General features: G+C 44.2%; 1 protein-coding gene across 1 annotated transcript in view; it reads left to right on the forward strand.

Moving 5' to 3' along the window:
* Positions 1-25,707, forward strand: part of LOC130076506 (LYR motif-containing protein 4A) — a 109,435-nt gene that overhangs the window by 13,385 nt on the left and 70,343 nt on the right. Inside the window, exon 2 of the mRNA XM_056241602.1 lies at positions 1,776-1,896. Coding sequence (XP_056097577.1) covers positions 1,776-1,896 — 121 coding nt within the window. The remainder of the gene's footprint in view (positions 1-1,775; positions 1,897-25,707) is intronic.

Genomic DNA, 25,707 nt, shown 5'->3' on the forward strand with positions numbered 1-25,707 from the left:
GTTTTATTATGTATCATAGCAAATACTTGGCTTTGTTTAACTCTGAAACATGAAATGTGGAGCTGTCTGCTTTTGCCACACACACAGTGCCACAGTTCATTTGCAAAAACAGATAACTCCGTTCTTGTTTATTTTCATATATAATGTTTTTTTTTTACTTGTAGCAGCTAACAAAAAACTTGTAAATGTTCGAAATTGGGAGAGGGTGTCCAATTTTAAAAGAGTTTAAATAAACGTTCTTGTTATATATTTTTGGATGTATTGTGAGTTAATAAACGTAACCGGTTGTGTACACTTGGCACATAATATCTAAATATCGATTAATTGATCGATATAGCCCTGAATCGAATCGAATTGTATAATTTTTTGAGGTATCGGCAAATATCGTATCGCTGGCTGAGAGAATCGATATCGTATCGTATCGTGATTACACCCCTACGCAACTACCACTTTTACGCTTCAAAAAGTTCATAAAGAGATTGTAAAATGAATCCATATGAATTGTGCGTTTTAGTCCAAATTTTCTGAAGAGACTCGATGGCTTTATATGATGAACAGTTTGAATTTTAAGCTTTTTTTCACATGTAAACATTGATCAGCGAACATAAACAGAAGCTCATTGGTTCTTACACGTCATGTGAACATGCTTGAGCTTCCGTTTACCACAACTAATGTGTGAGTTGATGAATTCAATCTGTTCGCATCATATAAAGCGATTGAGTCTCTTCAGAAAATGTGGACTAAACCGCTCAATTCATATGGATTATCAGCATCTCTTTATGAACTTTTGAAGCGTCAAAGTGGTAGTTGCGTAGCTGTCAATGGAGGAACAGGAATATCTCAACTTTCATCAAAAAGATCTTCATTTATGTTTAGAAGATGAACAAAAGTCTTTGTTTTGAACAACATGAGAGTGAATAATTAATGACAAAAATTAACTTTTGGGTGAACAAACCCTTTAATGTAGTTCTTCCACCTAACCCTTCTTTTGAGTTCCTCCATCGGCAGAAACCCGCATCATAATGGATAAAAGAGACTTGAATTCTGTGTAAATAATGGGATTATATTTGCTTTCAATGACTTAGTTTGTAAACCTTGCAGTGGTTCTTGTGATCTTTTAGTTTTGGAATAAAGTCAATGTTTATGTCAATGTCCAGACAGCTAGAGGTGTTTAAAACTGCTTTCTTTCAAAAATCAAGTCAGATTTATTTTTTCCTAAGCAAAGTTTCAAGTTCGAAATCCAGTCATTTCTTTAAGAGTTTTGCAAACAACTTTTCCCACATAGATTTTGCAACAGGTTCATGTTGGTCACAGAAATGTGTGGTCTTGGTCAACAGAAAGCTGCTTGGTTGGAAAGTGACTTCTGTGGGGACATTTCTACAAAATTATATTACGTTGCAATGTTTCATGTTGCACGTTTCATTGCTTTGAAAGGAAAGCAATGAAACATGTTGTTGAATGTATCACAGCAGTTCGGATCACATGCCTTGTGAGTATTGCTTAAACGTTAATGCTGTGTCATGTTTGAAATAACGTAGCACCCGGCCGATAGTGTTAACAAAAACAAACGTGAGGCAACCATGCCATTTTAGCTTCATTTTACAAGTCTTTGTTTTTCATTAATCATGACTCGGTTTTAATGGGACTCGTACCCAAGTTTTTTTACCTTGAAATTTTGCAGAAATTTGAACTCCCTGGGGAGCACCCACAATTGTGATGAATTTTACATGAGCTAGCAAATGTTAAAAGCCAAGTGATCTATTTTGTTTCTGTAGGACGTACGCTCTACGGAGGGTACGAGATGCGTTCAGGGAGAACCGGACAGTGGGAGATCCGAAAGCTGTGGAGGAGCTTCTGAACAAGGCCCGGGACAGTCTGGCCATCGTTCAAAGACAGGTACTGGTCCAACAATAGACTGTGTAATCTGTGGAGTCTGCAGAGCTTGTTGAGAAATAAGAACAACATTTTGTACACGCTTCTCTCGTTTAATCTTGCTGTGCCTGTTTTTGTTGTTCAGCCTCCAATACACACAGTATATAAATTTAAAATATTTTTTTTTACATTAAATATGAAGGTGGCTGAGAGTGAGATTGCTTCTATTTTTGATTCTATTTAATAATATTTTTGTACTACAAGTTATATTGTCAGAACAATCTGAATAAGATATTCTCATGAGTTCTTATGATCAATTAATTTACTTGTTTTATTGGTGATCTAGAAATAGTGGTGAAATCTGAAATATTTTTATTTTGTTATAATGTCTCTTTCTTTTTTTCTAAATCCTGTCATTTAATTTCCGGGCAATTATATAATTATAAATTATGAAACATATACAGGTTTTGGGTCAGTACGATTTTTTATAATTTTGAAAAAAACATTTTTAGGAAACGAATATATGTGAATATATTTTCAAGTGTAATTTATTCCTGCGATCAAAGCTGAATTTCCAGTATCATTACTCCAGTCTTCAGTGTCACATGATCCTTCAGAAATCACTCTAATATGATGATTTGATGCTCAAGAAACATTTCTGATTATTATCAATGTTGATAATAGAGTTGTGCTGCTTCATATTTTTGTGGAAAGTAATGTTTTTTTTTTAAGGATTCTTTGATAAATAGAAAATTAAAAAAGAACAGCATTTATTTGAAATATATATTTTTTGTAACAATATAAATGAGTTTATTGTCACTTTTGATTAATTTAATACATCCTTGCTGAATAAAATAATAATTTAAAAAAAATCTTAGTGAACCCAAACTTTTGAACGATATTGTGTTATTGTATGTCGTTTTATTTTTTGCCCCGAATTGGAGTCAAGATTACAAGACAGAAAAAGTAATGCATTTACTCTGTGGGCGTCCGTACTGCCGTGACCTTGCATGAACTAACGTTGCAAGATTTCTCAGTTCCATGTTGAAAAATGAATCGTTGGAAGTGTGGATGGACTCTAGTTAAAACACCCATTCATTTAATTCTGATTTAGAAAGAAAGACTCTTGAACATGAACGTGTTCCTAGTAATTCAATCTAACAAATTCAGCTACACTTTTCATTGCAGTTGTCCTTCTATCTCATAGTGAGGTATGCAGAAAGGCCTATGGATTATCATGCTGTTTAATTTAAAGTCCATCCTCTTGTGTTAAAAGAACAGCCTCCTTCATCAAACTTCATTTTCGCTCTGCTGGAGTTCCTAATGAAGGAGCTGTGGACTTCATCTTCTGTCTCTGTTCCCGTATAATTCCCTGTATCCTCCTGAGAGCTGGAGGAGGTCGTCTCCAGATGCATATATGAACACCTGCTCGGCCTCCACCTGTCCGCACACACACACCACTAATGACCCATCATGCCTCGCTGTAACGCACTTTGTTCCCATAATTCGGGGCAAATCCCGCCCATTGCGGTAGGGTAGAAGTTGTGTTGGACTTTGGGTATTTTAAAAGGTTCTTTGTATTTTTCTCATTATTTTTGGCTCAATCCCTCAAAAATATTTAGTGTTTGAAAATTGCTAAAATGCATACAAGAATATGCATTATTAAGAATACATAAATGCTTGACGTCTCCAAGAGAGAGGCAGAGAAATATCATGTAGCCTTTCATATCATACAAGGTTTAAAACATTTAAATAGACATATCAAGTAGTTAGTAGACAAAGTGGATGATTCAGTATCTTAGGCTCTGTTTACAGCTGGTATTAAGATGTGTTTTGGTCGATCGGATCACAAGTAATCGAGGGAGACACATACCCGTTACACCTGGTGTTTTAATCCGTCTCTTTCAACCACTTCTGTCCTGATTTGTGATCGGTGATCGGTGGGTAAATATATATATTTTCAGATCTTTCGATCTAATGGACGAAATAAACCTACGCAATTTACATATGAACGTGTCCGGAGACGATGATAAAACACACGGAGAGCATCAGCTTTAGTGTCTGCTCGGACAGTCTCAAGATCAGCCGGACGCTGTGAGTGTGTGTTAGAAATCAGGAATGGAGAGAGAACATTGTGCTTGGTACATTTTTCATCTTCAAACCAAACTTGGGTCTTAAATCCAGTCTGGCTAGAGCTCTTCCTGTAATGTTTACTCATTAGATCAGTAGACGGGGAGCAGACGGTGTTTTGTGGCTGTTTGAACACATTCATCCACATGAGCGTTTACACTACGAAATCAATCCGGTCAAATGCGTTTTCAACTCCCTGGTCGAAAGTGGACAAGCTCAAAACGTTTAACACCCCGTTTACACCTGCATTTAGTGTCGTCTAATACCAGGTGTAAACATGGCCTTAGTTGATATTCTTGCCAAGCTCTGATTTCTGAGAGACACACAGAGACGGCGACGCTACTATTTGATGTGAGTTTACATTCCTTCACTTCAAATACTCGTTATTGCGTAGTGATTTTAGAGGTTTAATATCAAGCTATCTCACCTGTTACAGCAAACACGAGGAATGACTGTGTCTGCCGAATATTCGTTATTCATTTTAAAGTCATTATCCGTGCCTTTCCGGCTTCGGGCACATCCCTACTCAAAAACATATATTTTTCTCTTGAAATAAGAAAACGTACAGATCTATGTTAAGAACTTCACAAAAAAGGGGTTGAAGGAAGAATAGGAGGTACTGGGATAATTTGTTTCTTGTCTCGCACCAAAGACGGTGAGCTGTCTTTGAGAGCGAATCAAAGTACAGCCTTAGAGATCAGTCCATCACGCTGTCTGCATTAAGAGCTTCTGTCACCCTGACACTCTCAGCATGGGAATCAATGAAGTTAAACTTCCTGGGGAGTTAAAACAAATCTTCCATGAAAGTTGTAGAGTCAGGCGCAGAAGAGCTGGTTTACCTCTATTTTGAAATGCAAGTTGCTTTGCCCGATACATAAGCTATTGTATATGAGGGCTTTTAGCAATGCAAGCTTAATTTCAAGCTTTTCTGAACATCCAAAATCTCACTGTGCAAGTTATTTAAAGTTAAACTGTTGTTGACATAATACTGCATCAGCTTTTTGACAGGCGTTTACAAGGTAACTCTGTCGCCCCCTTGATTACTAAGGTTTGTTACTGCTATACTGTCGCAAGATTATTATTGTTGTTGTTGTTGTTGTTGTTGTAAACAATGACAGTTGTAAACATAATAATAATTGTTGTTGTACTTATTATTGTTATTATTTAATATAATATTCAGGCAGATTTGTTCTTGAGCTTCCCGAGGGGTTAACACAAGATCTTCAATGAAAAATGAAAACACAAAGACTACAATTTATTATTAACTGTCAAACTGCACATTTTAAAAGTTATTCCAAAAGTTGAGTAAATATTCAAACAATAGATTAAATAATATACTTAATTGTGATATGTCATTAATGGAAATGGTCGTTTGGTTTCTGATCATTCACAGAGCAGAGAAGACCAATCACAACAGACTGGGCCATCTGACCAATCAGAGCAGAGTAGACCAATCACAACAGACTGGGTCATCTGACCAATCAGAGCAGAGAAGACCAATCATAACAGACTGGGCCCTCTGACCAATCAGAGCACAGAAGGCCAATCACAACAGACTGGGCCCTCTGACCAATCAGAGCACAGAAGGCCAATCACAACAGACTGGCCCCTCTGACCAATCAGAGCAGAGAAAACCAATCACAACAGACTGGGCCCTCTGACCAATCAGAGCACAGAAGGCCAATCACAACAGACTGGGCCCTCTGACCAATCAGAGCAGAGTAGACCAATCACAACAGACTGGGTCATCTGACCAATCAGAGCAGAGTACACCAATCACAGCAGACTGGGTCATCTGACCAATCAGAGCAGAGTAGACCAATCACAACAGACTGGGTCATCTGACCAATCAAAGCACAGAAGGCCAAACACAACAGACTAGGGGTGGGGGGAAAAATCGATTCTTAGATGCATCGCGATGCGGATGTGGACGATTCTGAATCGATTCACAATTGTCAAAAATCGATTTTCCAAAAAAAAAAAAAAAATTTAGAAATATATTTATAATAACGTAATATTGACGGAACGCGAAAGACGGAACTCTGAAGCGCGGAAGTGCAGTGGTCGGACCGTCTGTGGCGTGCACATAACAGACGCGGACGCGATGGCTGAGCGCCAAATCCAAACACCCTCCTCGTTAAAAGCTGACGTGTGGAAATATTTTGGCTTCTGAAGTTGAAGGGGGAAAGGAGCTGGACAAGAGCCACACTAGTTGTAAGCTTTGTAGAGTAAAACTAAAATATTTCGGAAACAAGACACATATGAGAAGCCATATGACACGTTTCCAGCCAGAGGAGGAAAAACACTCGGCTGTAACGTTACCGGTCGTTGTTATATTATTAATTTACTACAAATATGCTGCTGCTAGTTCAGACACACATGTATTTTCCTGTTGGTTCTTTGCAATGTTAATAAAATATATTGTACGTTAATTCTTTATGGGTCATTACTTTGTACTTTTAAAGCAAAGTATTTATAGTCACACACACACAAAAAAAAGATTCTGATAATCGATTTAGCATCGAATCGCAGCCCTCTGAATCGTAATCGAATCGAATCGTGAGGTGCCTAGAGATTCCCACCCCTACAACAGACTGGGTCATCTGACCAATCAGAGCACAGAAGGCCAAACACAACAGACTGGGTCATCTGACCAATCAGAGCACAGAAGGCCAATCACAACAGACTGGGCCCTCTGACTAATCAGAGCAGGGAAAACCAATCACAACAGACTGGGTCATCTGACCAATCAGAGCACAGAAGGCCAATCACAACAGACTGGGCCCTCTGACCAATCAGAGCAGAGTAGACCAATCACAACAGACTGGGTCATCTGACCAATCAGAGCACAGAAGGCCAATCACAACAGACTGGGCCCTCTGACCAATCAGAGCAGAGTAGACCAATCACAACAGACTGGGTCATCTGACCAATCAGAGCGGAGTAGACCAATCACAACAGACTGGGCCATCTGACCAATCAGAGCAGAGTAGATCAATCACAACAGACTGGGCCATCTGACAAATCAGAGCACAGAAGGCCAATCACAACAGACTGGGTCATCTGACCAATCAGAGCACAGAAGGCCAATCACAACAGACTGGGCCCTCTGACCAATCAGAGCAGAGTAGACCAATCACAACAGACTGGGTCATCTGACCAATCAGAGCACAGAAGGCCAATCACAACAGACTGGGTCATCTGACCAATCAGAGCACAGAAGGCCAATCACAACAGACTGGGCCCTCTGACCAATCCGAGCAGAGTAGACCAATCACAACAGACTGGGTCATCTGACCAATCAGAGCACAGAAGGCCAATCACAACAGACTGGGCCATCTGACCAATCCGAGCAGAGTAGACCAATCACAACAGACTGGGCCCTCTGACCAATCAGAGCAGAGTAGACCAATCACAACAGACTGGGTCATCTGACCAATCAGAGCACAGAAGGCCAATCACAACAGACTGGACCATCTGACCAATCAGAGCACAGAAGGCCAATCACAACAGACTGGGTCATCTGACCAATCAGAGCACAGAAGGCCAATCACAACAGACTGGGCCATCTGACCAATCAGAGCAGAGTAGACCAATCACAACAGACTGGACCATCTGACCAATCAGAGCACAGAAGGCCAATCACAACAGACTGGCCCCTCTGACCAATCAGAGCAGAGAAAACCAATCACAACAGACTGGGCCCTCTGACCAATCAGAGCACAGAAGGCCAATCACAACAGACTGGGCCCTCTGACCAATCAGAGCAGAGTAGACCAATCACAACAGACTGGGTCATCTGACCAATCAGAGCAGAGTAGACCAATCACAACAGACTGGGTCATCTGACCAATCAGAGCACAGAAGGCCAATCACAACAGACTGGGTCATCTGACCAATCAGAGCACAGAAGGGCAATCACAACAGACTGGGCCCTCTAACCAATCAGAGCACAGAAGGCCAATCACAACAGACTGGGCCCTCTGACCAATCAGAGCAGAGTAGACCAATCACAACAGACTGGGTCATCTGACCAATCAGAGCGGAGTAGACCAATCACAACAGACTGGGCCATCTGACCAATCAGAGCAGAGTAGATCAATCACAACAGACTGGGCCATCTGACCAATCAGAGCAGAGTAGACCAATCACAACAGACTGGGCCATCTGACCAATCAGAGCACAGAAGGCCAATCACAACAGACTGGGTCATCTGACCAATCAGAGAACAGAAGGCCAATCACAAAAGACTGGGCCCTCTGACCAATCAGAGCAGAGTAGACCAATCACAACAGACTGGGTCATCTGACCAATCAGAGCACAGAAGGCCAATCACAACAGACTGGGCCATCTGACCAATCCGAGCAGAGTAGACCAATCACAACAGACTGGGCCCTCTGACCAATCAGAGCAGAGTAGACCAATCACAACAGACTGGGTCATCTGACCAATCAGAGCACAGAAGGCCAATCACAACAGACTGGACCATCTGACCAATCAGAGCACAGAAGGCCAATCACAACAGACTGGGTCATCTGACCAATCAGAGCACAGAAGGCCAATCACAACAGACTGGGCCCTCTGACCAATCAGAGCAGAGTAGACCAATCACAACAGACTGGGTCATCTGACCAATCAGAGCACAGAAGGCCAATCACAACAGACTGGGCCATCTGACCAATCCGAGCAGAGTAGACCAATCACAACAGACTGGGCCCTCTGACCAATCAGAGCAGAGTACACCAATCACAGCAGACTGGGTCATCTGACCAATCAGAGCAGAGTAGACCAATCACAACAGACTGGGTCATCTGACCAATCAGAGCACAGAAGGCCAAACACAACAGACTGGGTCATCTGACCAATCAGAGCACAGAAGGCCAAACACAACAGACTGGGTCATCTGACCAATCAGAGCACAGAAGGCCAATCACAACAGACTGGGCCCTCTGACCAATCAGAGCAGAGAAAACCAATCACAACAGACTGGGTCATCTGACCAATCAGAGCACAGAAGGCCAATCACAACAGACTGGGCCCTCTGACCAATCAGAGCAGAGTAGACCAATCACAACAGACTGGGTCATCTGACCAATCAGAGCGGAGTAGACCAATCACAACAGACTGGGCCATCTGACCAATCAGAGCAGAGTAGATCAATCACAACAGACTGGGCCATCTGACCAATCAGAGCAGAGTAGACCAATCACAACAGACTGGGTCATCTGACCAATCAGAGCACAGAAGGCCAATCACAACAGACTGGGTCATCTGACCAATCAGAGCACAGAAGGCCAATCACAACAGACTGGGCCATCTGACCAATCAGAGCAGAGTAGACCAATCACAACAGACTGGGTCATCTGACCAATCAGAGCACAGAAGGCCAATCACAACAGACTGGGTCATCTGACCAATCAGAGCACAGAAGGCCAATCACAACAGACTGGGCCCTCTGACCAATCCGAGCAGAGTAGACCAATCACAACAGACTGGGTCATCTGACCAATCAGAGCACAGAAGGCCAATCACAACAGACTGGGCCATCTGACCAATCCGAGCAGAGTAGACCAATCACAACAGACTGGGCCCTCTGACCAATCAGAGCAGAGTAGACCAATCACAACAGACTGGGTCATCTGACCAATCAGAGCACAGAAGGCCAATCACAACAGACTGGACCATCTGACCAATCAGAGCACAGAAGGCCAATCACAACAGACTGGGTCATCTGACCAATCAGAGCACAGAAGGCCAATCACAACAGACTGGGCCATCTGACCAATCAGAGCAGAGTAGACCAATCACAACAGACTGGACCATCTGACCAATCAGAGCACAGAAGGCCAATCACAACAGACTGGCCCCTCTGACCAATCAGAGCAGAGAAAACCAATCACAACAGACTGGGCCCTCTGACCAATCAGAGCACAGAAGGCCAATCACAACAGACTGGGCCCTCTGACCAATCAGAGCAGAGTAGACCAATCACAACAGACTGGGTCATCTGACCAATCAGAGCAGAGTAGACCAATCACAACAGACTGGGTCATCTGACCAATCAGAGCACAGAAGGCCAATCACAACAGACTGGGTCATCTGACCAATCAGAGCACAGAAGGCCAATCACAACAGACTGGGCCCTCTAACCAATCAGAGCACAGAAGGCCAATCACAACAGACTGGGCCCTCTGACCAATCAGAGAAGAGTAGACCAATCACAACAGACTGGGTCATCTGACCAATCAGAGCGGAGTAGACCAATCACAACAGACTGGGCCATCTGACCAATCAGAGCAGAGTAGATCAATCACAACAGACTGGGCCATCTGACCAATCAGAGCAGAGTAGACCAATCACAACAGACTGGGTCATCTGACCAATCAGAGCACAGAAGGCCAATCACAACAGACTGGGTCATCTGACCAATCAGAGCACAGAAGGCCAATCACAACAGACTGGGCCCTCTGACCAATCAGAGCAGAGTAGACCAATCACAACAGACTGGGTCATCTGACCAATCAGAGCACAGAAGGCCAATCACAACAGACTGGGCCATCTGACCAATCCGAGCAGAGTAGACCAATCACAACAGACTGGGCCCTCTGACCAATCAGAGCAGAGTACACCAATCACAGCAGACTGGGTCATCTGACCAATCAGAGCAGAGTAGACCAATCACAACAGACTGGGTCATCTGACCAATCAGAGCACAGAAGGCCAAACACAACAGACTGGGTCATCTGACCAATCAGAGCACAGAAGGCCAAACACAACAGACTGGGTCATCTGACCAATCAGAGCACAGAAGGCCAATCACAACAGACTGGGCCCTCTGACTAATCAGAGCAGAGAAAACCAATCACAACAGACTGGGTCATCTGACCAATCAGAGCACAGAAGGCCAATCACAACAGACTGGGCCCTCTGACCAATCAGAGCAGAGTAGACCAATCACAACAGACTGGGTCATCTGACCAATCAGAGCGGAGTAGACCAATCACAACAGACTGGGCCATCTGACCAATCAGAGCAGAGTAGATCAATCACAACAGACTGGGCCATCTGACCAATCAGAGCAGAGTAGACCAATCACAACAGACTGGGTCATCTGACCAATCAGAGCACAGAAGGCCAATCACAACAGACTGGGCCCTCTGACCAATCAGAGCAGAGTAGACCAATCACAACAGACTGGGTCATCTGACCAATCAGAGCACAGAAGGCCAATCACAACAGACTGGGTCATCTGACCAATCAGAGCACAGAAGGCCAATCACAACAGACTGGGCCCTCTGACCAATCCGAGCAGAGTAGACCAATCACAACAGACTGGGTCATCTGACCAATCAGAGCACAGAAGGCCAATCACAACAGACTGGGCCATCTGACCAATCCGAGCAGAGTAGACCAATCACAACAGACTGGGCCCTCTGACCAATCAGAGCAGAGTAGACCAATCACAACAGACTGGGTCATCTGACCAATCAGAGCACAGAAGGCCAATCACAACAGACTGGACCATCTGACCAATCAGAGCACAGAAGGCCAATCACAACAGACTGGGTCATCTGACCAATCAGAGCACAGAAGGCCAATCACAACAGACTGGGCCATCTGACCAATCAGAGCAGAGTAGACCAATCACAACAGACTGGACCATCTGACCAATCAGAGCACAGAAGGCCAATCACAACAGACTGGCCCCTCTGACCAATCAGAGCAGAGAAAACCAATCACAACAGACTGGGCCCTCTGACCAATCAGAGCACAGAAGGCCAATCACAACAGACTGGGCCCTCTGACCAATCAGAGCAGAGTAGACCAATCACAACAGACTGGGTCATCTGACCAATCAGAGCAGAGTAGACCAATCACAACAGACTGGGTCATCTGACCAATCAGAGCACAGAAGGCCAATCACAACAGACTGGGTCATCTGACCAATCAGAGCACAGAAGGCCAATCACAACAGACTGGGCACTCTAACCAATCAGAGCACAGAAGGCCAATCACAACAGACTGGGCCCTCTGACCAATCAGAGCAGAGTAGACCAATCACAACAGACTGGGTCATCTGACCAATCAGAGCGGAGTAGACCAATCACAACAGACTGGGCCATCTGACCAATCAGAGCAGAGTAGGTCAATCACAACAGACTGGGCCATCTGACCAATCAGAGCAGAGTAGACCAATCACAAGAGACTGGGTCATCTGACCAATCAGAGCACAGAAGGCCAATCACAACAGACTGGGCCATCTGACCAATCAGAGCACAGAAGGCCAATCACAACAGACTGGGTCATCTGACCAATCAGAGAACAGAAGGCCAATCACAACAGACTGGGCCCTCTGACCAATCAGAGCAGAGTAGACCAATCACAACAGACTGGGTCATCTGACCAATCAGAGCACAGAAGGCCAATCACAACAGACTGGGCCATCTGACCAATCCGAGCAGAGTAGACCAATCACAACAGACTGGGCCCTCTGACCAATCAGAGCAGAGTAGACCAATCACAACAGACTGGGTCATCTGACCAATCAGAGCACAGAAGGCCAATCACAACAGACTGGACCATCTGACCAATCAGAGCACAGAAGGCCAATCACAACAGACTGGGTCATCTGACCAATCAGAGCACAGAAGGCCAATCACAACAGACTGGGCCCTCTGACCAATCAGAGCAGAGTAGACCAATCACAACAGACTGGGTCATCTGACCAATCAGAGCACAGAAGGCCAATCACAACAGACTGGGCCATCTGACCAATCCGAGCAGAGTAGACCAATCACAACAGACTGGGCCCTCTGACCAATCAGAGCAGAGTACACCAATCACAGCAGACTGGGTCATCTGACCAATCAGAGCAGAGTAGACCAATCACAACAGACTGGGTCATCTGACCAATCAGAGCACAGAAGGCCAAACACAACAGACTGGGTCATCTGACCAATCAGAGCACAGAAGGCCAAACACAACAGACTGGGTCATCTGACCAATCAGAGCACAGAAGGCCAATCACAACAGACTGGGCCCTCTGACCAATCAGAGCAGAGAAAACCAATCACAACAGACTGGGTCATCTGACCAATCAGAGCACAGAAGGCCAATCACAACAGACTGGGCCCTCTGACCAATCAGAGCAGAGTAGACCAATCACAACAGACTGGGTCATCTGACCAATCAGAGCGGAGTAGACCAATCACAACAGACTGGGCCATCTGACCAATCAGAGCAGAGTAGATCAATCACAACAGACTGGGCCATCTGACCAATCAGAGCAGAGTAGACCAATCACAACAGACTGGGTCATCTGACCAATCAGAGCACAGAAGGCCAATCACAACAGACTGGGTCATCTGACCAATCAGAGCACAGAAGGCCAATCACAACAGACTGGGCCATCTGACCAATCAGAGCAGAGTAGACCAATCACAACAGACTGGGTCATCTGACCAATCAGAGCACAGAAGGCCAATCACAACAGACTGGGTCATCTGACCAATCAGAGCACAGAAGGCCAATCACAACAGACTGGGCCCTCTGACCAATCCGAGCAGAGTAGACCAATCACAACAGACTGGGTCATCTGACCAATCAGAGCACAGAAGGCCAATCACAACAGACTGGGCCATCTGACCAATCCGAGCAGAGTAGACCAATCACAACAGACTGGGCCCTCTGACCAATCAGAGCAGAGTAGACCAATCACAACAGACTGGGTCATCTGACCAATCAGAGCACAGAAGGCCAATCACAACAGACTGGACCATCTGACCAATCAGAGCACAGAAGGCCAATCACAACAGACTGGGTCATCTGACCAATCAGAGCACAGAAGGCCAATCACAACAGACTGGGCCATCTGACCAATCAGAGCAGAGTAGACCAATCACAACAGACTGGACCATCTGACCAATCAGAGCACAGAAGGCCAATCACAACAGACTGGCCCCTCTGACCAATCAGAGCAGAGAAAACCAATCACAACAGACTGGGCCCTCTGACCAATCAGAGCACAGAAGGCCAATCACAACAGACTGGGCCCTCTGACCAATCAGAGCAGAGTAGACCAATCACAACAGACTGGGTCATCTGACCAATCAGAGCAGAGTAGACCAATCACAACAGACTGGGTCATCTGACCAATCAGAGCACAGAAGGCCAATCACAACAGACTGGGTCATCTGACCAATCAGAGCACAGAAGGCCAATCACAACAGACTGGGCCCTCTAACCAATCAGAGCACAGAAGGCCAATCACAACAGACTGGGCCCTCTGACCAATCAGAGAAGAGTAGACCAATCACAACAGACTGGGTCATCTGACCAATCAGAGCGGAGTAGACCAATCACAACAGACTGGGCCATCTGACCAATCAGAGCAGAGTAGATCAATCACAACAGACTGGGCCATCTGACCAATCAGAGCAGAGTAGACCAATCACAACAGACTGGGTCATCTGACCAATCAGAGCACAGAAGGCCAATCACAACAGACTGGGTCATCTGACCAATCAGAGCACAGAAGGCCAATCACAACAGACTGGGCCCTCTGACCAATCAGAGCAGAGTAGACCAATCACAACAGACTGGGTCATCTGACCAATCAGAGCACAGAAGGCCAATCACAACAGACTGGGCCATCTGACCAATCCGAGCAGAGTAGACCAATCACAACAGACTGGGCCCTCTGACCAATCAGAGCAGAGTACACCAATCACAGCAGACTGGGTCATCTGACCAATCAGAGCAGAGTAGACCAATCACAACAGACTGGGTCATCTGACCAATCAGAGCACAGAAGGCCAAACACAACAGACTGGGTCATCTGACCAATCAGAGCACAGAAGGCCAAACACAACAGACTGGGTCATCTGACCAATCAGAGCACAGAAGGCCAATCACAACAGACTGGGCCCTCTGACTAATCAGAGCAGAGAAAACCAATCACAACAGACTGGGTCATCTGACCAATCAGAGCACAGAAGGCCAATCACAACAGACTGGGCCCTCTGACCAATCAGAGCAGAGTAGACCAATCACAACAGACTGGGTCATCTGACCAATCAGAGCGGAGTAGACCAATCACAACAGACTGGGCCATCTGACCAATCAGAGCAGAGTAGATCAATCACAACAGACTGGGCCATCTGACCAATCAGAGCAGAGTAGACCAATCACAACAGACTGGGTCATCTGACCAATCAGAGCACAGAAGGCCAATCACAACAGACTGGGCCCTCTGACCAATCAGAGCAGAGTAGACCAATCACAACAGACTGGGTCATCTGACCAATCAGAGCACAGAAGGCCAATCACAACAGACTGGGTCATCTGACCAATCAGAGCACAGAAGGCCAATCACAACAGACTGGGCCCTCTGACCAATCCGAGCAGAGTAGACCAATCACAACAGACTGGGTCATCTGACCAATCAGAGCACAGAAGGCCAATCACAACAGACTGGGCCATCTGACCAATCCGAGCAGAGTAGACCAATCACAACAGACTGGGCCCTCTGACCAATCAGAGCAGAGTAGACCAATCACAACAGACTGGGTCATCTGACCAATCAGAGCACAGAAGGCCAATCACAACAGACTGGACCATCTGACCAATCAGAGCACAGAAGGCCAATCACAACAGACTGGGTCATCTGACCAATCAGAGCACAGAAGGCCAATCACAACAGACTGGGCCATCTGACCAATCAGAGCAGAGTAGACCAATCACAACAGACTGGACCATCTGACCAATCAGAGCACAGAAGGCCAATCACAACAGACTGGCCCCTCTGACCAATCAGAGCAGAGAAAACCAATCACAACAGACTGGGCCCTCTGACCAATCAGAGCACAGAAGGCCAATCACAACAGACTGGGCCCTCTGACCAATCAGAGCAGAGTAGACCAATCACAACAGACTGGGTCATCTGACCAATCAGAGCAGAGTAGACCAATCACAACAGACTGGGTCATCTGACCAATCAGAGCACAGAAGGCCAATCACAACAGACTGGGTCATCTGACCAATCAGAGCACAGAAGGCCAATCACAACAGACTGGGCACTCTAACCAATCAGAGCACAGAAGGCCAATCACAACAGACTGGGCCCTCTGACCAATCAGAGCAGAGTAGACCAATCACAACAGACTGGGTCATCTGACCAATCAGAGCGGAGTAGACCAATCACAACAGACTGGGCCATCTGACCAATCAGAGCAGAGTAGGTCAATCACAACAGACTGGGCCATCTGACCAATCAGAGCAGAGTAGACCAATCACAAGAGACTGGGTCATCTGACCAATCAGAGCACAGAAGGCCAATCACAACAGACTGGGTCATCTGACCAATCAGAGAACAGAAGGCCAATCACAACAGACTGGGCCCTCTGACCAATCAGAGCAGAGTAGACCAATCACAACAGACTGGGTCATCTGACCAATCAGAGCACAGAAGGCCAATCACAACAGACTGGGCCATCTGACCAATCCGAGCAGAGTAGACCAATCACAACAGACTGGGCCCTCTGACCAATCAGAGCAGAGTAGACCAATCACAACAGACTGGGTCATCTGACCAATCAGAGCACAGAAGGCCAATCACAACAGACTGGACCATCTGACCAATCAGAGCACAGAAGGCCAATCACAACAGACTGGGCCATCTGACCAATCCGAGCAGAGTAGACCAATCACAACAGACTGGGCCCTCTGACCAATCAGAGCAGAGTAGACCAATCACAACAGACTGGGTCATCTGACCAATCAGAGCACAGAAGGCCAATCACAACAGACTGGACCATCTGACCAATCAGAGCACAGAAGGCCAATCACAACAGACTGGGTCATCTGACCAATCAGAGCACAGAAGGCCAATCACAACAGACTGGGCCATCTGACCAATCAGAGCAGAGTAGACCAATCACAACAGACTGGACCATCTGACCAATCAGAGCAGAGTAGACCAATCACAACAGACTGGGCCATCTGACCAATCAGAGCAGAGTAGACCAATCACAACAGACTGGGTCATCTGACCAATCAGAGCAGAGTAGACCAATCACAACAGACTGGACCATCTGACCAATCAGAGCAGAGTAGACCAATCACAACAGACTGGGCCATCTGACCAATCAGAGCACAGAAGGCCAATCACAACAGACTGGGTCATCTGACCAATCAGAGCACAGAAGGCCAATCACAACAGACTGGGCCATCTGACCAATCAGAGCAGAGTAGACCAATCACAACAGACTGGACCATCTGACCAATCAGAGCACAGAAGGCCAATCACAACAGACTGGGCCATCTGACCAATCAGAGCAGAGTAGACCAATCACAACAGACTGGACCATCTGACCAATCAGAGCAGAGTAGACCAATCACAACAGACTGGGCCATCTGACCAATCAGAGCAGAGTAGACCAATCACAACAGACTGGACCATCTGACCAATCAGAGCAGAGTAGACCAATCACAACAGACTGGGCCATCTGACCAATCAGAGCAGAGTAGACCAATCACAACAGACTGGGTCATCTGACCAATCAGAGCAGAGTAGACCAATCACATCAGACTGGGCCATCTGACCAATCAGAGCAGAGTAGACCAATCACAACAGACTGGGCCATCTGACCAATCAGAGCAGGCTCTCAGAAAGGCGGAGTTTAGAGAGACTGAATCCTTTATCGAACCGTTTCAGACACTGAGAGAAAAGAGCTAATGCTGCAGTGTAGATTATGAGAAAATGAAAGTGTTATTTGACCTTTGATGCATGTAAACCTGTTGTACGAGACCTTAAAAACAAAATTAGGAACCTTTAAACACGGGCACTTTAAATCATAAAACCGCTAAATAAGGGCATTTCCACTAGTGGCCCCAGACTGTATGTACAACGAGACTGTCAGGCGTTCACAGATGCGTTTGCGTTCCTGTGTAGAGTGTGTTTCTGGTGTAAGTGATGTGTCTGTGGTGTTTTGCATGTTTGTGGAGGTGTCTTCTGCATATCTCCCCCAGTGACACTATAAGCAGTGCAACAGTGATCCAGCGCTCTGTTGACTCAGACACATCACAGCATACGGGCTTCAGACCCACGGCTCTCTGTTACACACACACATAATGTCCCGGTGTGTGTCGTGACACCAGCAGCATGCGTCCCACCCTCTACACACACCCACACCACAGACTGGCGCGGGCTTATGTCTCCAGCTCTTCTGTAAGTGTGTGTTTGAGGAGAGTTGGATCTCCTCCAATCAGTGAGTCACTCTTCCAGTCTTGCCCCGCTCAGATGCTCTTTTGTGACGGTTTTCTGTGCGTTCTCAATCCTTGTTCTTTTTTTTAGATGGCATACTTACATTTTATATGGTTTTTCCTATAAGATCAAAGGAACAAAACATGTTTCCATTAGATTTTTATGCTAATATATATTTATTAGAGGAAATTGGAAGACATTTTATAGTAAAGACATGCTGTGCTGTATGAATGCCCCCTATCTGTAGACTGCAGGGATGGACTGGAAGATGTGTTTTCTTTTGCTCTGGTTCTACCACTAGCTCAGATTTCTCTTTGCCCTCCCAATGTTTTCATTGGCCCCAACACAAAAAATATTAAAGAGTTTAAATGTTATAATATTTACTATTATAGGTTCAAAGTGTACTTTATTTTTTCATTCAGGTTTTTTTTTTTTTTTTTTTTTTTTTTTTTTTTGGAAGAAATTAATACAAGGATACATTAAATCGATCAAATGTGACAAAGACATTCATAATGTTAAAGATTTCTGTTCTTTTGAACTTTGTATTCATCAAAGAATCCTGCAGGAATGATGCTGAAAATTCAGCTTTGATCACAGGAATAAATTAAATTGTATAATACATTAAAACAGAAAACCGTTATTTTAAATTGTAATAATATTTCACAATTTCGCTGTTTTTACTTTATTTTTGATCAAATAAATGCAACTTTGGTGAGCAGAAGAGATTTATTTCAAAATGTGCAATAATTTATTATTTATGAATTTAAAGCTTTCTTGGTGCTTGTTAAACACTTACTGTAAAATTCTTCTATACAGGGCAAAGTGTTACTGATCATTTTAAGTAGCTCATTTTATGTAACCACATGTTTAAGTTTGCATTGCATTATGCATAATGCATATACACAATCAAAAATGTAATGTTTAAAAAATTGTATCCCGTTCCATTCGTGCGAGCAGGAACATTTGTTTTTAAAATGGTCCATTGCCTTACTAGTGTTTCTACAAATAGATTTTTAAAGTTCAGAGTTCTAATGCATTTGACATCACTCTATGTCTTGTCTATTTAAAAAAATCCATTTACCACCCGTTCATTTGCTCAATCCAATTGATTGATTGCCGTTTATGAGCAACACTGTCTTCAACAGACAAAAACAAGCAGTTACCAGTAGAACTAAATTCATTCTTCATTGTATTCCTGGGACAGAGATTGAAGACAGTTATTCGTCTGAGATTAGCTAAAGCGAGTGTCTTTCTCGGCTGCTTTGGTGTTTTCCAGAGCTAAACGGTGGATTCTCTTGTGGTGGTGTATTGTTGGCTATAACTCAGGCTGTTGAATGTAAAGCAGAGCTGGGCCTCGCTGTGTGTGTGAGACGCCTGACTAGATTAATTCAGGGTTTTCCCGTCTTAACCTCCATCCCCCCTCAGGTGACTGTGGAATAACGGCTATATATTACCAGCACCAACACGAGTCTGACTTTATAGTCCTGTGTGTAAATTTCACCATGAAGAGGACATCCCATAAACAACAAGAGTGACATGTGTTTGTGTGTGTGTGTGGTCTCTCTTTTGCCCTCTGCTCTACCTTAGGTTTAGTGTTTTAAATTGAAACATAAAATGGAAAACGGAACCGAGATTGTAGACAGTTTGACCTACACAATGTGAAATTCACATGCAGAAACATTTAGCCAATCAGAGCCTACTCTGTGCCGCTCACATACTCTGTAGCCAATCAGAGCTGAGGTTATTTACATAGAGAAACTGTAAAGTTCTAAACAGCCATTTAATAAGTATGTTCTACTATATAGTATGAGTGTGTGCAGTTTAAATGTAATCTGGACGTACTTCATTCGCCATGTTGTCATTATCATGTGACCTACCAGCGTCAGTTGCGTTGCTTCACTGCCATTGACAAATACTCTCCCGTGGCCTCATGGGATAGTATAGTGTCCATCGTATGGACACTTCAGAAGTAGTTGGTCATCCTGGTGCTTTTTGCCTACTGTTTTAGGAATACTGTGATTTCAGACATACTCTTTTCACTTTGTTTTTCCCTTATAGGCATTGGGGAATTATGTGATTTTGAATTGCAGTTGTGGTGCTCATGTGGGAGGTGCAAGTTTGAATCTGGCTTGCAACATTTCCTGATTGAAACACAACCCCCTCACTATTCTGTCCTTTCTCTACCACATATTGCCATTATTATATAGTATACATAAGTGTATACTATATTATATAAAATTATACAAAATTATATAAAAATAAAATGATTGAAATATGATAATGCAGTCCATATTAGCATGCAAGACACGCTTGTCTATACAGTGTAAAATAATCAACACAATAGTGTCATGATTTCATTTTCTATCAGTGCACCACAGCTGTGAGAAATCTTTCCTGAAGAGACACAAAAAATGTGACTGCTAAATTCTCTTGAGAGCCAGTGTCAACACAGTCAAGCTGTTGCTTTCTGCTCATTAATGCTTTTGACATGACATAATTTATGTTGGTCTCCATTTTGAACATGATGATGAGCAGACCTGAATGATTTAGAGATTAGTTCCAGACTGGATTGAGAAGCGAATGGAAAGTAAACCAGATGAGTCAATTAAGATGGCCAAGCATTTTGTTGTTGATTCCCTGGTTTCAATCATAATGTTATTTAATTCAAAAGTGCTGTTGGAGACTTGGACTAGTGGCCCAGCTCAAAGTATCCTTCAGTTTTGATGTGTACTCTTAACCCCAATTTATACTTATGCGTTGAACTCACGCCGTAGCTACGTTGAAGGCTGTGTGTAGCGCGTGTACCCTTCGGCGTACCCTGACGTGCACCTCTCCAAAAATGTAACAACGTGTCAGTTCTACGTGGAACGCAAGCGCTGTGATTGGTCTGCTAGAACCCGTGCCTCGGGTTTCACATGCTCCTTCTGTATGTGTAATTGCACGTCAACGCGAACAACGACGCAGAAGTATAAATGAAAACCGACGCGTATCCGACAGCGCAGAGGCTCCGGCGTAGGTCCGACGCAGAAGTATAAATCAGCCTTTAGTGTGAACACCCAGCGCGAACTCTCAGGCTTTCAAAATATATCACATTTAATAAGTGTGTAACCCCTCCGGATCTACTCGCCCTTCTCCGAGCGGGATTTGAAGTTCTATTTACGACATGGGAGACGTGTGCGCTAAAAGGACACTAGCATCAGTCACCAATGCGCCTCTTGAGGCCTGGGGAGTGAGGTTTACCCGCACAGCTCTTACTAGCTGGCCCTCGTTACACTCACCCCCCTAAACCTCACTCCCACCCGGGTCACGGCACCAATGTAACCCTTCCGGTTACTCACGCGCTCCGAGGGGGATTAGAACCGACGTTTCCGGCATGGAAGGCGGGCACGCTAACAAGGACTCTAAAGACCGCGGCCTCTAGTGCGCCTCTTGAGGCCTAGTGAGTGAGGTTTACATGCACAGCTATTACTAGCTGGCCCTCGTTACACTCACCCACCTAAGCCTCACTCCCATCCGGGTCACGGCACCAATGTAACCCTTCCGGTTACTCACCCGCTCCGAGCGGGATTCGAACCGGCGTGGGAGGCAGTTGTGCTAACAAGGATGCTAAAGAACGCAGTCGCTAGTGTGCTTCTTGAGGCCAGGGCAGTGAGGTTTACCTGCACAGCTCTTACTAGCTAGCCTCCATTACACTCACCCCCCTAAACCTCACTCACATCCGGGTCACGGCACCAATGTAACCCTTCCGGTTACTCACCCGCTCCGAGGGGGATTAGAACCGACGTTTCCGGCATGGAAGGCGGGCACGCTAACAAGGACTCTAAAGACCGCGGCCTCTAGTGCGCCTCTTGAGGCCTGGGGAGTGAGGTTTACATGCACAGCTATTACTAGCTGGCCCTCGTTACACTCACCCACCTAAGCCTCACTCCCATCCGGGTCACGGCACCAATGTAACCCTTCCGGTTACTCACCCGCTCCGAGCGGGATTAGAACCGGCGTGGGAAGCAGTTGCGCTAACAAGGATGCTAAAGAACGCAGTCGCTAGTGTGCTACTTGAGGCCAGGGCAGTGAGGTTTACCCGCACAGCTCTTACTAGCTAGCCTCCATTACACTCACCCCCCTAAACCTCACTCACATCCGGGTCACGGCACCAATGTAACCCTTCCGGTTACTCACCGGCTCCGAGCGGGATTCGAACCAGCGTGGGAGGCAGGTGCGCTAACAAGGATGCTAAAGAACACAGTCGCTAGTGTGCTTCTTGAGGCCAGGGGAGTGAGGTTTACCCCCACAGCTCTTACTAGCTGGCCTCCATTACAGGTGCGCGAACACAGGCGCTCACTAGAAAGTTTCATCTTTGTCCAGTTCTTGTTTCCCTCCAGCGATATGGCTTACTGCGATTATCAAATCATGAAGGCTGCAATTTAATTGAAAATATGCACTGCGTGTTTCAGAGTGAAGCGCAGCACTGTTTTCTGATACGTGAGCAGCTCATTATCTGCCCGTGTTTGCAACATCTCAGAGCGGCTCAGTTTATAGTAACTTCTACTTCACACAAATCTCTGCATCTGCTCTGAGTTTGAGTCGCTTTAACTTGCATTTGTAATGTAACATGCGTCAACATCTTCCCATACTTGTAATGAGATATACTTATCAACAGAAGAGAAGCTGTAAGGGCTCCATGCAGTTTTAATCAAAATAGGTTTGATGGTTTAATGTTTGAAAATGAAGAAATTAAGCCATTAATAGTAGTATTGTGATTTTAGAGTTGTAATGTAAAATAAATTATTATCATGATTTTACTTAAATACTTAGCCCTATTGATATTAATTTTTACAGCACTACAAACAGGCACAGCAAACCTGGAATTGCTTCTTTTTTATCTTTTTAATCAGAAGAAGCAATTCGATGTTTTTCCTCAAAATTGTGAAGCCTTAATGTCCATGATCATGTCTAAGTGTGAATGATTCATGAAAAAATGTGTTGGTCCCTGTATTCATCTGCACTTCTTTAGTATATATTGTGAATGGTAATATTTCAGTTTATTTTAATTTAGTTTTTTTTCCATCAGGTCAGTTCTTACACACTGACTTAAAGTTCCGACAGAAGTATTCTGTGGGAATAACTTGCATGTTTTCACCCCCAGAGGGCGATACGTCCATGTTTAGGTGTTTCGCAACAATTGCAATGGCATTTTTTCTTTCTCTGATGACTTTGAGTTGCAACAAACATGTTTTCCTCTCTACGGGATTGTGCGTTTTTGTTCTGTCACCGTCTGAACCTCCCTCCCAATGCACACATTCACATTTACAACACAAACACACTCCTTCAAAGCCACTTCATCTTTGGTCCAGATCACATTTTTATTTCAGATGTGAACAGTCCATTTAGTGAGCTATCACACTTGTGTTTGTGTGTGTGTGTGTGTGTATCTGTATGGGTGAGTGCTAAAGCAAGCCTGTCACAGCACATCTGATGCCTCGGTGAGGATATTGACTGTGTCTACGGCCATGAATTCCATCCACTTGTGTTTGAAATACAGTATTGATGTGATTTACCTCTTCAGTGCTCTCATCCAGATTATCCCTTGCTGAACAATCAATTTCCACTAACTACTACTGAAGGTACTCGGTGTCAAAACCTCTCTGCTCTTCTCTTGCTAGAGAGATGAAATCTGACTGCTAATGTGACTTATGGTCCACAAGATCTTTATACTTGCTGAACAGCCAGCGATAAATGTGTGGCCAGAGGACCAATGTATTTTGTTGTGTCGAAAATAGGACTGGGTGATGCAGTATAGCTGAAAAATATATATTTTTTTAACCTTTTGACTGAATTATATATTTATAGAGACAATATATGAATATAAATGTGTAGATGGATATTGAGATGGGTCGACAGACAGACAGACAGATAGATAGGTAAATAGACAGATAGATAGATGGATGAATGAATGAATGAATGAATGGATGGATGGATGGATGGATGGATGGATGGATGGATGGAACAAGCTAAACAAAGTTAAATTAGGCCTTTCAATCAATTAGAAAAAATAACAATTATAAATTTCTGTATATGATAATGAAATGCCTTTTAATTAATCAAATTAATCTCATATTTTAATTGTATCTGATAAAAGCCCAAATATCAATATGAAATTAATAATTCTTTAAAGACAAGAAGACATTTTCGGGGGGTTTTTTCACAATTTTTCTGCTTTTCTTTCTCCTGTTTATTATGGTATTTGAACGCAAACACACATTCTCCACATTTCCTCTGTTTTACCACAACATAAACTTACGTCCTCATGGCATCTTTTCAAATCACATATTGTCTCCTGCCTCCCAAGATAAAGGAGAGATATTTACCCGTTATGTTGGGTTGACGCCATATCCCAAAAATAGCTTCTTAATCCAGCAACAAATGCTGTTCATTGCAGATCACAACAGTAATATTTACATCTGTAATATGTTTGCTTGGCTCTCAGTTATGCAGTTAAACTGATGGATATGAAGCTGTATGATGAAGAAATGCTGAAGTTTATGCTGCCACTCCTTTACATGGATGGAGACTGGAGTCTTCTAGCTTCACAATGGATATGAGTAAACGATGACTGAATTTGAATTGCGTGGTACCCTATCCCTTTATATTCCCTCTACTTTCCTGTTTCAGGCTGGTGAACAACACGAAGCATGAATGCCATTTCTCATCGTCCGCCTAGTCAATCAGTAGTGGCTAAACTCCCCCGCAATCGATTCTGTTATTCTGATTTCTCTTCGGTTTTCAACAGGCGCCTCAGATTGAGTTTGCTGAGCACTTCCTCTTGTGTTTTGTTATAATGCAGTCAAACACCTGTGGCAGTATCGCTTGTAAAATGGCCAATAAAAGCAGAATGTTTCATAAAAAAACAATGTTGTGTGTAGAGCTGAGCAAGCAGAAGGATTGAATACATTCCCCTCGAGGCAACTGCTCACCTCTTAATACAATGCATTTCTCTCTACACATCCCTGTGTTTATCTAACCTCTGTTTCAGTGCCCGAAAGGAGAAATGAAAAGACTGTGGCAGGGGAACGAATGCAGTGTTTGTATTTCTAAGCCTCTTTTGTGAGTTGTTCTTCCTCTCATTGTTATTTATTATTGTGTTTTTTTCCACCCCTCAATTCTTTTGGATTAGGAGATATTGGACATGTGACTTTGCTCAGGTGGCGATGAGCTGTCCATGGTGCCGAATCCCATGATTGATCACTATAGACCTGACAGCATGTAGTGTGTGGCTTATTAATTATAATATCATATATGGGTCATTCTTCATTTACTTTTCTAGAAAGGGATAGTTACAAATCTGTCATTTACTCTCTCTCATGTTGCTCCAGACTGTTTGTGGTTGTTTCTATGCAACACTTTGATGATTTTAAAGATGTATATGTACACTACTGTTCAAAAGC

This window comes from Rhinichthys klamathensis, unplaced genomic scaffold, assembly GCF_029890125.1.
Source record: "Rhinichthys klamathensis goyatoka isolate OS25496 unplaced genomic scaffold, OSU_Roscu_1.1 h1tg000656l_1, whole genome shotgun sequence".
Classification (NCBI taxonomy): Eukaryota; Metazoa; Chordata; class Actinopteri; order Cypriniformes; family Leuciscidae; genus Rhinichthys; species Rhinichthys klamathensis.